Source organism: Gymnodraco acuticeps, unplaced genomic scaffold (assembly GCF_902827175.1).
Source record: "Gymnodraco acuticeps unplaced genomic scaffold, fGymAcu1.1, whole genome shotgun sequence".
Classification (NCBI taxonomy): Eukaryota; Metazoa; Chordata; class Actinopteri; order Perciformes; family Bathydraconidae; genus Gymnodraco; species Gymnodraco acuticeps.
In genome coordinates, this window is record NW_022992205.1 from 1,538,896 (window position 1) to 1,553,736 (window position 14,841).

Below are 14,841 nucleotides of genomic sequence, written 5' to 3' on the forward strand. Positions count from 1 at the left end.
AAATGTCATCATTTCGACAATAAAGAAATGCTACATAAACGTTATCTTGCACATTTTATCTAACCATCTCCGTTTCTAACTTTCAATATATTTTAAAAGAGATCTCTCTCTCATCTGCGTGCGGGGCCGGGGCCTCACAGACACACTGCATCTCTCTCTCGCTCACAGACATGCAGCGCTGTGCAGTGTGCACACAGTTCTGCCGGTAATGAATATTACATTTTGTGAGGAAACTTTTCCACCAATAATTCCAATAAGTATTCCAAAATGTATTCACTTCAGGTTTACGAAAGTAACTGTATTCAGATTACTCGTTTTTCAAATGTAACGCCAGCTGAATACAGTTAGCCTACTTGATTTTTGTATTCTGATTACGTATTCCGTTACAACCCAACCCTGCTTCTAGGCTACTGTCCCGCAGCTCCAGCCTCTCTGTTGGACTATGTCGCAGTGGGGCTACTGCTGTGGTGCGGAGCGCATTAACCAGACTCTTCACAACGAAGGATCACTTCTTCTTCAGGGGAGGGAAGGTTTCGCAGTACGCAGTCTACTGTCCTGCAGCTGCTGCCTCTCTGTTGGACTCCGGTACTGCACCTTACTCACGAGATGTTGTAAACAAATAAATGGGTGGGGGGTCAAACGCAGTAACCACTCCGCCAACGCCACAGTCACCCCCGTTGTGCGGGCCGGATGAGAATGTCTGGCGGGCCGGATGTGGCCCGCGGGCCGCCAGTTGGTGGTCACTGCACTAGGCGGTGCGGGTTAAAAAACTGTCAAGTTTAAAGTGTTAACACAATTAATTAATTAATTTGTATTATTAGTGTAGGATACTTATGTATGTATAACATCTGAAGATGTGTAGTTTTTTTCTTGTTTTCACATAATTTTACAGGATATTGCTATATTATTTGACATGTTTTACTTCTACACATTAATATCTGTAAAATATCACTGACAGAAAGGTATATCCGTCATTTAATGGTAAGCTATTGAAATTCTGAATCCATAGATGTGTCTACCATCACCCAAATCAGCTGTGCACCGCTATCTACCAATTGGATCAAATATAAAAGTCAGCCGAATTAGTATTGAGTATTAGTAATTAGTATATATAGTACTGCAAGGAGACGTATTGTGTGAAGAGAAATTGAAGATGTTGTTTAATTGCTGATATATTTATGATCCACGTCACGTATTCAGTTTTGGCTGCATTTCTTCCAGTTGTCCAAAGGTCTTCTAATGAGGGCTTTATAAATAAAGAACTACGGCAGATATGTAATATTTAATGCAGCCAAACTGTTTATTACAATGGCGTTATGTGATGACTTTCAAAGAGAAAAGCAAGCACATTCGGAATAAAGTATTATTATTTTTTTTTATTTCAATGTTTTCGGATTTCATATCGCATAAACACCATATCCCAACGTGCATTGCCGCTAAAACATCCAATCACCGAGCTTCAACCATAGCTGAGGATCTTGGTTAATCAATTCAGAGGCCGTTTCTCAATCGCGAGGATGCTGGCTTGGTAGTCGCGTACTTCCAAGTCACTTCCTTCAGAAACGAAGCCAGTATGCTTCCAAGCCACGGCTTCGGAAAACGAAGAAGAATGGAACAGACACTCTCTCTAACGGTTTCAACATAAACTGTACCGAAAATAAATACCTAACGATGTCTATCTAATTATGAACTTGCTTTACTTTCACGGAACACATTGTTGGTGATAACAAACAAATGTAACAAAGTAACATATTTACCAACACATGTTCTACGCCACTACATACTTACATTTAAATGTGTGCTGCGTCGGTTCAGCCATTCTCCGCAAGGGTTTTTGAAATTGGTCCGTGCACAAAGCATTGTAGGGATTTTAAGGACGCGAAGTCTACCCATGTGCAGCCTCGAAATTTCCCCCAAACCAAGGATGCGGCCTCGGTGGAATTCCAAGTATGCTGGAGATTGGAACAGTCCTTCGGCGGCACTCGATGACGTAGTATCCTTGAAATATTGGCTTGGAAGCCAGTATCCTCGAGATTGTGAAACGGCCAGTGGGTGTGTATCGCCTACGTCTGTTTCTGGTGACTTTATTTTGAAAATCAGTTCCTGACGGACAGCAAAAAGCCAGATATTATAGAATTAAACAAATAAATAAAAACAAGGATAATTGTGTGTTATTGTTGAGTAAATAACAGTGTGTTATTTAGAAAACAATGACAAATTAGAAGGACATTTAAAAAAAAAAAAAAAGATTTCAGTGTTCTGAGGCTCATTGCTTTTAAAATCGTTCTGTGTGACACGAAAAAAAGGGGGAAATCGTGTTGGTGAACACGAATCAATATCAGATTAAATGTCGTGACTATAACACGAAATGCTGTGAGACTATGCTAATGCTTTAACGCTATTGTCGGACTCCCTTTTTGATAGGTCTGTCTTCTTTTTTTAGGATATTTTGCAGTGTAGGCAGATGTTGCTAACAATGGAATAGCAACATCCGTCCGTCACATTTAGCAGCAAACTAACTGTTAGCACAATTGTAATGCTTTAACACTATTGTCAGATTCTGTTTTTGATAAGTCTGTCTTCCTTTTCTTAGTTTGCTATGCACAGTAGGCAGTTGTTGCCAATGCTGGAATAGAAACTCCTTCAGCAGAATATTCCTTCTATGTAGCAGGCTTTCACTATCTAAAATGAGTGTTTTTAAATGTCATTTTATACCATTGCTTTTAAATGAGTGTTTTTAAATGTCATTTCATAATATGTTTCTTAATGCTCTTAATGTCTTTCATTTTTGTAAAGCACTTTGAATTGCCTTGTGTTGAAATGTGCTATATAAATAAACTTGCCTTGCCTTGCCTACAGGAACGTGCCTGTGCATCTGCATTTGTAGAATAGCCAAGTATTGGCCGAAAATATGTGCCAGACGACTGTTCAGTGCATATGCACGGTGGTGCATAAATAGATTCATGGAGAGAGGACATGTATACAGAATACATGAAAAGTCTTCTACTTAAAGCCTCTTCAGCTAATGTAGTGAAAAGTGCCTTTGATACTCAGCAGTCCTCATCAAAATTCAAGTGGTCCTTGTGCAGCTGGTCATCTGCTGCAGTTTCGTCAGTTAAAATGTGCTTGTCGATATTTCCCTAAAACAGCAAAATATCAATGAGTCTTCATGTTCATGTTTAAACCACCATACAATGACAAGAGTGCTGAATGTTGAACAGCTGATTTTCCGTGGGATGTGGGAGATTTCCATTAATTATCTCCTTTCCCTCCCGCTGCTCCTTTATAATGCTGTGAAGTCTTGCTCGCATGTTTTCCCTTTACGCTGCCATGACATACTTGCTGGGATCCCTAGAGAGATTTAGATGGGGGGTTAGTGATATGATATGTATGAGATTTTCAACCTTATCAGCCTCATCTGACTCACATAAGCCCCTGGGAGGATTTAACATATTGTCCCGACCATTCAGTTACCATTTTAAGCGTAGATTCGCTCAGCAGGTTTATGCATAAGATAGATAAAGTAGGTCTGCAGATTTGTTTTAGTCGTTTTTTTTAAATATCAGGGCAGAACAGCATTGCTCTATCCCTGCTCTCACTTCCATGCTCTTACTCTGCTATCAGCATTGCTGATACTACCTCCACCTATATAACTCTAGGAAGACATTTCAACACAAAAATCATTATTGGATTACACTGAGCAAGCAAAAAACAGATGTTTTCTAACAGCTCAAGCAAGGGCATCACTATGTGTTGAAAAGTGGTAGGGACATATGGGTCAGAAGATTTTCTAATGTTCTTCACCAGATAAACATTTAGGCAATGCAATGGGAGATCAGTTTGAGGTCAAAGTAGATAATGACCAAGACTGGGAAAAGAAGAAACTGTGTCAAGAAATGTTTACATTTACAGTTCATATGTTATTTTTATAATACTGTAAGTAATATATGGGTTATGTTTTTTTTTGTTGACAATGCACATGTATTTATTCTATATTTATATATTACCATATATGTTTTCTTATTGTGTAAAAAAAAGGTTTTGAAAGGTTTTCGTATGTTATTCAGACTCAAATTATACTTTTTATTCTAAAATGTGGTGGGGATAAAATCGCCCATTTCAAAAGGTGGTGAGGGCATGTTCGCAACATTCCCAGAATAAATGATGCATATTAGTTAAAAAACATCTGATGTTGCATTTTGTGTTCATGAAATGTTTTGGAATATTGCTTCACAAAACCTTCTTTCTGTCGTCCACAGCGCCTCCAAACAACATATCAGTGGTGGCAGAGAACACTCCAGCCCCATTCAGTCGATACCAGGCCCAGAATTTCACCCTCGTCTGCACTGCGAAAGGAGGGAAACCAGCCCCATCCGTAAGTTACTGTTGAAGATACAACATGCTGCTCGTCCGTTGGGACCTACCTTTACAGCACACAGATCCCTGCTGTTTACAGAGGAAAAGAAACTGCGTTGCATGTTGCTGACGGGAGTCTTTTTTCTTTCTTTATCAGCAGACCACTAGGAGTTACAATTTTGCTCTTCAAACAGGAACATTTAACAATTTGAATTGCAACAGCACAATCCTAGATCCTGGTGCCTTCCACAGACACGTTGTTTGCTCAAATATGCTGGTGGATACAAGCTCTATACAGACACAGCCACACATAAAATATATTGTACCTCGCAGCCATTTAAAGTAGCTGTCACCAGCACCAATGTTACAGTCATTACAGTTGACCTTTGATTGATTACTAGCGCTAATTTAGTCATGGGATGTAGTCATTAAAAAAGGTAGATCAGATTTAGGAAACGGACACATTTGTGTTATTGATGGTTACACTCAGGCCAATTAATCTAATCACTGTGACATGACAGTAATGACTCCATACAGAAGTATCGCTGAACACCCTAATACATGTGCATGCAGGGACACACCAATGTGCACATGTAAGCAAATGCAGGCCGTACACACTTTTTTATCAACTTTTTGAAGAGCAAGACAAGGTCTTTGAATTATCTGAAGCATATGCGTCCGTGTTTGGTGGCACAGGAGCTTACCAGCGCTGTTTGAGAGCGCTCACTCGCTGTTTGTTCCCACTGCGTCATTAATCATCGTCCATGGGTGTATGGTAATGGAGTCCTGAGCATTCCTATATCCTGCAATTATGAGCCCGGTGAGAGGTGACTACAAGGTCAATATGATTTCCGTCTTTCAGGTACTTCCTGGTTGATGGTGTGATGAGTGAGGTTCTCCCCGTTGTGATTTTGCAGGGAGCCTTAGGTGCTGTTTACACGGGAACGAAACCGTCAGTAGCTACTGACCATGCTACAGATGTTAGTGCAAAATCTACAGCTCCTCTACCACAACCATCCGCAACAAGTGGACATGGAGAATTACATGAACTACATGTTGTTAAATCCACCGTGGAGAATAAACAGAAGGGCAACCAGGCAACCATGGCAACCATGCTCGGGGGTCTTCTTTGCTGCTTTTGGTGTATTTTGTGGCGGAAGTACAGCGCCACTTACAGGCCCGGCATATGTACTACAGCGTCTCCAGCGGGTCGAGCGGTCTCGTGTGAAGGGACACGTTTATTGAGCCGTATCCGTGTGAACGGAAAACTTTTTTTATATCGAATTCGGTTCGTTTGCGGTTTGCGTTCCCGTGTAAATGGGGCCTTAAGCGATTAAAGTTCAGCACAGCTAAATCTTTTTCCTACGATTAATGGAGGAAAAGAGATCTGTAGGGTTTTAGCTGGTCAGTATCCCCAGACTGTTTCTGTGTCAGTGGCTAAGTCACTTTGCTGATAATTAGCTTTTTCCCCGACTCAGCAGGCAAACAATCAAAGTCACTTACATGAGATGATTACAAGAATGTAACGGCTGTTTGGTCGCTCCTTTCAACATTGTATTGTAGATTGCAAAACATATCTTTGGTATAAGACATATTGAAAGGTTTTGATGTAGCCACATCTTGCGAAGACATAACAAAATGTTAAGTAGCGATACAATCTGAAAGAGCATCGGTTTCACACAGAAAAACAATATTCTTTAGTGTTATATATGGTGCATAAAAACCTTAACCTTAACCTTATATCAACAATTGCACAAATGAAACATCTTGGGAAGCTTTAAAAACACAGGAAGAATGAGTTTGATCGGGTTTCATATGAAGCAGATTGTATGCCGGAAGAAGCATAGCAAATAAAGGCAGATGTATCAATGTACTGGTGCAGGCTGTGAAAGAGGCATTGAAAGTACTACAAATGTAAATGAGTACAAAAACATAAGAAATGCTGTCTCTTAAGATAAGGCAATTCAACCAAGAATACAAAAAGCAAGTTATCAAACGCTTGTTCAAGGCTGTTAAGCATGAATGATCATTAACACACACAGCTTGTGTCAGTAAAAGTTGCAGTAATGGACAAAAAAGCATGGAATTAATTAAAAATAATGAGCTATGCGGGCTGTCATTGTATCAGACACATAGAAACTCATATTGTGATCACAGCAAATGTTCGCCATTGAGAACCAGCCAGAAGAAAACATTTTAAAACAAAATGACTTTTACTGGAGCACCTTGACAGTAATTTTTGTGAAAACATTGACTCCAATATCATCCTTATCATAGCAAGACATCCTCCTACATCTTCAAAGTGGCTTTTTGAACCCATTAAATTACTTTCTTTATGTATTGGAGAAACACAAACAACACTTTTAAAGTCCTGCACACCCACACAGTTAATCTCTTCCAAGTTTGCTAAAGTCACCAAACTTCATCCATTTGTTCTAAATCATTAAGAGAAAGTTCACATTCTGGTGGATGAAAATAACTAATGGGAGAGTCAGATGTTGGTTAAATACAGTTTTTGAACACCCACACAGTCCTGAGAAGAGGTTTAATGAGCAAGTATATGTGAAAACACCTGAATAAGCATTATGAATGTGAAAGGTTGTTCATGTTGTTAGTGCTCTCCACATATGTCAATTGTTTGTTAAAATTATATTTAGCTAATGTTTGAGCCAGAATACCAGTGGAAAAATGTACTTGCTTGCCTGGATAGAAAGTACATTTTAGGTTAACTAATTATAGTCTGTTACTACATCCATAGGCAGAATGTTTTTTAACTGCAAAAATATGAAGTTGGGATTATCTATGGAAATTGAGAAAGAAAACACTTTCAACTTGGGAAGTTACAAGTTCTTCCCCCCGGTAGGGAGTTTATCACGGCCTGTCAAAGTTTTCTTGTACCCTCAGTCTAAATCAAAACCCAGCAAACAAACTCTGACAGGTTTCATGGATAGATTTCAGAAGTACAGTCCCAATGGGCTCACCAGTCCTGCAAACATCACTTTAATCTCCTTTGAGAACTCATACAGATGTCTTTAGTCAGTAGCAAGAGAAAGGGGAAATATATATTTGTAATCAGCATGAAAACAATATTTTGACCAGTAGAGGTTGCTTTAATCTTAAGTTTTTGGTATGTTTTTCATGGTTGGTTCAAATCAACCAATCCAATGTTATCTACAGTATATAGCCCAATATTACAAACTACACATTTGTGCCAGGGGGCTTTGCAGTTTGTTCACAATATGACACCCTCAGTCCTTAGACGCTCGCTTGGTACAAGGAAAAACCCCCAAAGAAACCCCACGATAGAAAAACGTAAGAAACCTCGGGGAGAGCAACAGAGGAAGGATCCCTCTCAAAAGACGGACAGACCTTCAGTAGGTGTCTTGTGTATAAATGAAAAAGATAATACATTCACAACATAGACAGACTAAGTGTTAGATGGATAATGTGTATATATATTCAAGAAAAGGATAATGGATCCAGGTGGATGTCAACACATTTCTTGGTACCGCAACAAGTAGTTAGGTGAACGTCAGGCAGGACCACAGCAACAAGCACAGCCACGACTCATGATCCAGGAGTAGCCTTAAATACTGACAAGCTGCAGGTGAGAGACACAGAAACTCCAGGGAAGCTGAGTTGGTAACTTTTATTTTTGGGAGATAAGGACAAACAGATAAGGAGGACATGAGTGCATACAGAGCGAAAGAGAAGTGGTGGAAGTCCCCCGACAGTCAAATCTGATAGAAGCAAAACTAGGGGCTGGTTCAGAGCAAACCTGAGCCAGCCCTAACTATAAGCTTTATCAATAAGGAACGTTTTCTCTTAAAAGTGGACAGAGTGTCTGCTCCCCTAACAGGAACTGGAGCTTGATAGCAAAAGGCTCTGGCTCCCAATAGGCGCTTTCACACTGGAGTACTTTTCCCAGGATAGTTCCGATAGTTCCTGGGATTTTGCATTCACACCAACAATATCTGGAACTAGAACTTTATTTTGCAAACCTTTTCACCCCTTTTTACTCCCTGCTAGAGAGCAGGTGCTTTCCTGGGGAGAAAAAGGTTCCAATTTCTGATTGGCTGGGCGAATTGCAAACCACGCCCCATACAACTCTGAAAAGTTTTTTTGAAGCCACCATTGTATTTGCTCGCATTAGCATTATTAGCATTAGCATTAGCCCAGCGCACCAACAGAGAGAGACTAACTTATGGCAACACAAAATAAAACATGGGAGCGGTGGAGTGATGAGGAGGTGTTGGCACTTCTGGCTATTTACTCGGAAGGCTACTCCGGGGACTTCCGGCCGGGGACTTCGGGTGGCAGTATATGCCGTGAAGTTGTTTGCGGCCTGCCAGTAAACCCAAAGCAGAAGAAGAAGAATAAGTGACGTCAGCGGCTCCCTAAGGGACTTATTCCGGTGTGAACGCGATTTACTAGATAGTTCCAGGAAATAAAAGTTCCGGGAAAAAGTTCCGGGAACTATTCCTGGGAAAAGTACTTGGTGTGAAAGCGCCTATTGTAATTTTAGAGACTTACGAACCACTCATTTCCCTGCTGCATTCTTGGAAGGCAATGCCCTAGTAGTAGTAGGGTATTATGAGCTCTTTAAGATAGGGTCGTTCCTGACCAAGGGCTTTGTGGGCAAGAAGAACATTTTTACACTCTGTCTACATTTGCATTGTTTTATCATAGCATTAGCTCTGAAGGAGACTGTAGTCAAATGTTGCCGAATGATCTGTCAAATCTTGGCATATCAAATAGTTGTTTAATAAATACTAATCTTACATTTTCTGTCAAAAGTTATAAGTGGGAAATTATAAGATGAAAAAACGTAGTGTTATTGTCTTGATTTCCAATCATTATATCATCAAGTATTGCAGTTAAAATACTTTCTTTTCAGTTTTAAGAATGAGCACTGATGTTACATTTAAACTGTGACCATTTGTTCTATTTGTGCTGTTTTCCACAGTCACGCTGCATAACAAAACCTTATTATTAGGTTTATAAGTATTTGCTTGAATGTTGCTGCCCAGTCAGCCTTCAAAGGCTCCCTTAGCTTGTGATGAAACTCATTAAGTCGTTGTAGCTGCTGCCCTGGGTCTTGCTGCAAAATGAGCTGTTGTCAGCTCTATTTTCAATATCATCTCATTGCAAGCCCGGTCTCAATAGTGGCTCACAACTTAAAACGTAATGGGCCCAATTTGCTAAACCAGTTTCTCTAGTATTTCATATTTTAAATCTTTGTTTCTAGCTATACTAATTTATATTCTGCTTTAGTTATTAGGAGACTGCAATTAATTTATTCCGCAACGCACTTTATATTAAGATTTTCCTGTTTGTCCATTTGGAAAAGACCAAATTGTATGTCCAGTGTATTTTCAGGCTCACAGCGCCAAAATGTCAAACATATTGTGCTTTCATTTATTAGAAAAAAACATTAATTTCCAGAAAGTCATGAAGTAATTTTAAACATGGAATGATTGCAATCATTGTTGGAACCGTATAGGGGCAAGTTGTAAACTTCAGGTTTTCTCGTCTCAAACTCACATTTGTTCAACCTTGTTCGTGGCTAAAAGCCGGAAATAAGGTCTGTGGTTATCTCAAACTTAAGAGATTTTAACGTTTAAAATATGTCAGTCAATGCTCTACTCTCGAATGTATGTAGCGTCTTTGTGTCATAAAAATGGTGGTTGCGAACATGTGACCTATTTAACTTGTAAAAAATCAAAAAATCTATCAAACATTTTTGTTGGCCACACATTTTTTCTACAATATACTGAAATCCAATGGGGAAAACTATAGGTTACTTACGTAACCCCAGTTCTCAGAGTAACATGAAGTGAGATGTCTCACTATGGGATGCGCCTCATCACGGAGCAAACAGAAGCATCAATCTCATTACGCCAATCCTGATTGGCTGGTGATCTTGACGTCAGCGTCAGGGAATTCACCCCCTATAAGTAGCTTGCGCCACGACGCATGCATCATTCAAAATAAGCACCTCTTCTCGCTTCACCATAGCAAGGAGGGCCGTCTGGTGAGACATCTCACTTCATGTTACTCTGAGAACTGGGGTTACGTAAGTAACCTATAGTTCTCATTCATAACACTCCGTTCGATGTCTCACTATGGGAAATTGTAGCTCCCGTATTGTCAGACGAGCTTATCTCGAAAATCACCAAACCAACCAGAACTTAACAGGTAGAGCTCTGACTCAACCAGGTGCCCAGCACTGCTTGAGTCACACTGGGAGCAGAACGTCCAGCCTGTTAAGAGGCGGACAAAAGTCAGCGGCGAGGACCAGCTCGCCGCTGCACCAATGTCTTGGATGGGAGACAGAGCCCAGGATGCAGCCAGACCCTGAGTCGAAAGAGCTCGCGGACCCGAGGGTGCCTGCGAACTCTGACTCATATGGGCCCCAAAGCAATTGCTTCCACAAACCAGTGGGAGAGCCGTTGCTTAGTAACAGGCTTGCCCTTATAAGGGTTAGCCCAGGACACAAGGGGTTGGTCATTATGACGAAGCACCCTTGATCTGTCCCTGTACGTGCGTAAAGCACGGGCTGGACACGGCAAATCCGGCCGCTGTTCCCCGGAGGAATACAGTGGCGGGGAGGATGCCTCAATGTCAAATGTGGTACCTGAACCAACCGCCTTAAGATAAAGGTGGGTTGGGCTTCAACCACACTCTGTTTGCCCTGGGGCGAACTGAGTGCATGAAGACTGTACAGATAGCGCATGAGTGCCACTGGCTCGCTTGGCAGCTGCCAGGGTCAGCTTCATGTCACACTGTATTCAGATTGTACCACTCACGGGCCAGGCCCACAGAGCCAAGCGCTCTGGGTGTGGGTGAAAGATCGCCCCCCCCGCTTGGGACAGTATGTCCCTGCGTAGTGGGAGCTGCCATGGCTGCCCGCACAGCAGCTGATATAGCCTATCCCCGCTGGCCAGTACATAGCTGGCCAGTGCGGAGCTATCAGGATAAGTGTGTGGCGTTGCTCTCTCACTCTGGCCAGAGTTGGGGGTATCAGAGCCAGGGGTGGGAACGCATACAGAAGGCCCGGGGGCCAATCGTGCGCGAGTGCATCCACGCCTAACGGTGCATTTAGATCGCGCATCGAAAAGAACAGCTGACATTGAGCGTTGTCTTTCGATGCGTAACGCACCCACAGCTGGCTCACAATCCTTGGATGTAGTCTGCATAAAGTGGTATACCTCTGGACAGTAGATCTGCCCCGAGGTTCATCACTCCCGGTACATGCGTCACTCTCAGAGAGAGGAGACGTCTACCGCTCCATAGGATCAGTTTGCGCGCCAGTGTGTGTAACTGGAGAAAACGCAAACCCCCTTGGCGGTTAATATACGATATTGTGGTCGTATTGTCTGTCCTCACGAGGACGTGATGTCCCCTGAGGAAAGACAGAAAGCGTTTTAGGGTGAGAAACACCGCTAAAAGCTCCAGGTAATTTATGTGCGCCCGCTGGAGGTCTCTGCTCCAGAGACCCCTCACCGGGCGACCTTCATAAATACCTCCCCAACCTGTCAGACATGCGTCCGTGGTGACCACTTTCCGTGAAAGGACAGCACCCATAGGCACACCTCGTACTAGAAAAGTCGGGTGCAGCCAGTGGCGCAGTGCCATTACGCATTGCACATGGCGCGCGGGGTTTAGTTTTAGGGCGGCCACCCAGCGCTGAAACTCCCTCATGTGTAAGCGTCCCAGTCGTACGACCAGGATGGCTGACGCCATGAGCCCCAGCAATCGCAGGCATGATCTGAAGAGAACATGTTTGCGCAGCTGGAAAAGAGCGAGACAAGCTCTGAAAGCTTTCACTCTTTCCGCTGACAAGCGAGCTGAAAAGGGCACCGAGTTCAGGCGTAAACCCAGGAAGAGTATAGTCTGCGCGGGGCACAACATGGTCTTCTCTGTGTTTATTATGAAACCCAGGTTGAGCAGGTGCTTTACGAGGACATTTGTCTGCGTAACAGCCTCCTGCTCCGACTGTGCGAGAAGCAGCCAGTATACCCTGTTGTCTTAACGGGGCTATCGCGGCTTCCGTACATCGTACAAACACCCTTGGACTGAGAGACAGACCGAAGGGGAGTACTCTGTATTCATAACAGATCCCCTGAAATGCGAATCCCAGATATTTCCTGTGTGGGTAATATACTGGGATGTATGCATCTTTCAGGTCGACTGATGTAAACCAGTCGTCTTGTCGCACGAGCCGCAGCAGAGATGTGTGAGTGAGCATTCTGAACTTATATCTTTTTAGATATTTGTTCAGAGCCCTCAAATCAAGTATTGGCCGAATTCCGTTCCCTCCCCGTTTGGGAACGAGGAAGTACTTGGAATAGAAGCCGCCCTGATTCTGCTCGGCGGGTACAATAGATATAGCCCTCTTTTCTAGGAGTGAGAGAATCTCTCTCTCCAGAATATGGGCTGACTCTCCTCGGGCCTGCGAATGCAGAATGCCCGAGAAGCGAGGGGGGGGTGACGGTGACTTGGAGTCTGTAGCTCCGTGTAACTGTCTTGAGAAACCCAAGCAGATGTCGTGAGCATCTCCCGCTGTATGCTCCTTAGAGCCAGCTGAGATGTCACGTCTCTTCCCCTCTGAGTCTCTATTTGTTGTGTTATGGGGCCCTCCAGTGTCTGAGCACTGTGGTGCCCCATTTCGACAATCCCCACCGACACAGCGCATGCGCGTGGCGGTGGTGCCCTTACGGCTCCAGCCGGCACTGCGCATGCGCATGACGGTGGTGCCTTCACAACACCAGCCGGCACTGCGCATGCGCGTGACGGTGGTGCCTTTACAGCTCCAGCCGGCACTGCATATGCACGTGACGGTGGTGCCTTTACAGCTCCAGCCGACACTGCGCATGCACGTGACGGTGGTGCCTTCACGACCCCAGCCGGCACTGCGCATGCGCGTGACGGTGATGCCTTTACAGCTCCAGCCGGCACTGCGCATGTGCGTGACGGTGGTGCCTTCGCGACCCCAGCCGGCACTGCGCATGCGCGTGATGGTGGTGCCTTCACGACCCCAGCCGGCACTGCGCATGCGCGTGACGGTGGTGCCTTTACAGCCCCAGCCGGCATTGCGCATGTGCGTGACGGTGGTGCCTTCACAGACCCGTCAATTGTCCGCCCTTTGAGAGAGGCCGTAGCTAATCTCAGAAGGGGAACAGTTGACGGACTGTTTATTGTTTTTATTGTTTTTCATTTCATTTTCGAGCTGCGCCCTTGGCTCGAAGCCTGGATGCGTCAGCGGAAAATGTTTTATGACAGAAAAATCAATAAGTGTGTGACATGTGTTTACGCGGACTTGAGGATGGTGTTGAGGCATCTCTCAAGGCGGCGGGAACACATTTAGAGCTGGGGAACCGTAGACTTCCAGCTCTGTCACAGAGGGGAGCAGGAGGGGCTGTCAAGCTGCTCGCTTCTTCTTCCTCGACTGCTGGCCGAAATTCTGGGTTGGCTGCGCCTGGGCTGCAGCCGGAACCGGAGATTTTCTAGGCCAGCTCGCCCTCGTCCCCTGCCTGGGCTGGGGACTCGGGGCGGACTGCGACCTCTGCGTTTTCGGTATTTTGAACCGAGCAGGATTCGGAGCAGCTTGGACGAAGGGCTGCAGCTGCGAAGGCAGCAGCTGGGCCCTTCGAGGGAGGCAGAGGTGGAGGGCCTCGTCCTCCTTCTTTTTCGACTCGCATCTCCTCTGCATGGAGGCAAGAGCGGAGCCGAAAATCCCCTCGGGAACGATGGGCATGTCAAGCACATCCTTATTTTCCCGGTCTGGGAGGTTGGTGAGGTTGAGCCATCTAGCTCTTTCCTGCACCACCATGATCCCCATTGTTTTGCCCGTGGCCTGGACGGCGCAGCGTTGGACACGGAGACAAATGTCTGTGACCACGGCCAACTCATCCAGAACGGCCGGTCCAGGATTACTCAACATATCCTCACAGAGCTCCGCTTGGTATGCGGTTAGCAGTGAGGAAACGTTCAGAGCCCTGGCGGACAACGCTGCGGCTCTGTAGGACCGTTCAGTCATGGTCGACTGGAAACGGTCCACCTTCGCTGGCAGCGTGGGGTTCCTGCTTGGTGACGGGCCCATCCTCGGTAGGAGGTGGGCTGCCACCAGCAGTTCCATCGGCGGTATGCGGAGCAGGCCGAGCCTCTGCGGGCGAGACCATGGTGAGGTCTCGCCGGGAGCTCCCGCCTGGTGAGGCGTGGGGCTCCGTTCCCGCGTCTCTTGCCGCCACCGGGTCCCGGCCTGACACGGCGTGGGATCCCGGTTCCGCAACTGCCGCTGTTAGTGAGCCCCAGACCGACACAGTGAGGGGCTCAGTCTCTGCGGCGGACGCCCCCGTGTCTTGATTGCCAAACGGCGAATCAGTGGACATGAGGGAGTCCTGTTCCAACAAGCTAGCTTGGTGTGCTAGCCGTCGGTGGAGGCTCTTTTGGGTGAAAAGGGCACAATGCCCGCACGAGCCG

The 14,841-nt window shown here is 44.8% G+C and overlaps 1 protein-coding gene across 3 annotated transcripts in view; it reads left to right on the forward strand.

The window, feature by feature from the left end:
* The window catches only part of igsf21a (immunoglobin superfamily, member 21a), a 277,788-nt gene that overhangs the window by 205,356 nt on the left and 57,591 nt on the right, over positions 1–14,841 (forward strand). For all 3 annotated transcript variants that reach the window (XR_004568004.1, XM_034205655.1, XM_034205656.1), the window contains exon 5: positions 4,260–4,375. Coding sequence is in view for 2 of the 3 variants with exons in the window: in XM_034205655.1 (XP_034061546.1) it covers positions 4,260–4,375 (116 nt within the window). In the remaining variant the exon portion in view is untranslated. The remainder of the gene's footprint in view (positions 1–4,259; positions 4,376–14,841) is intronic.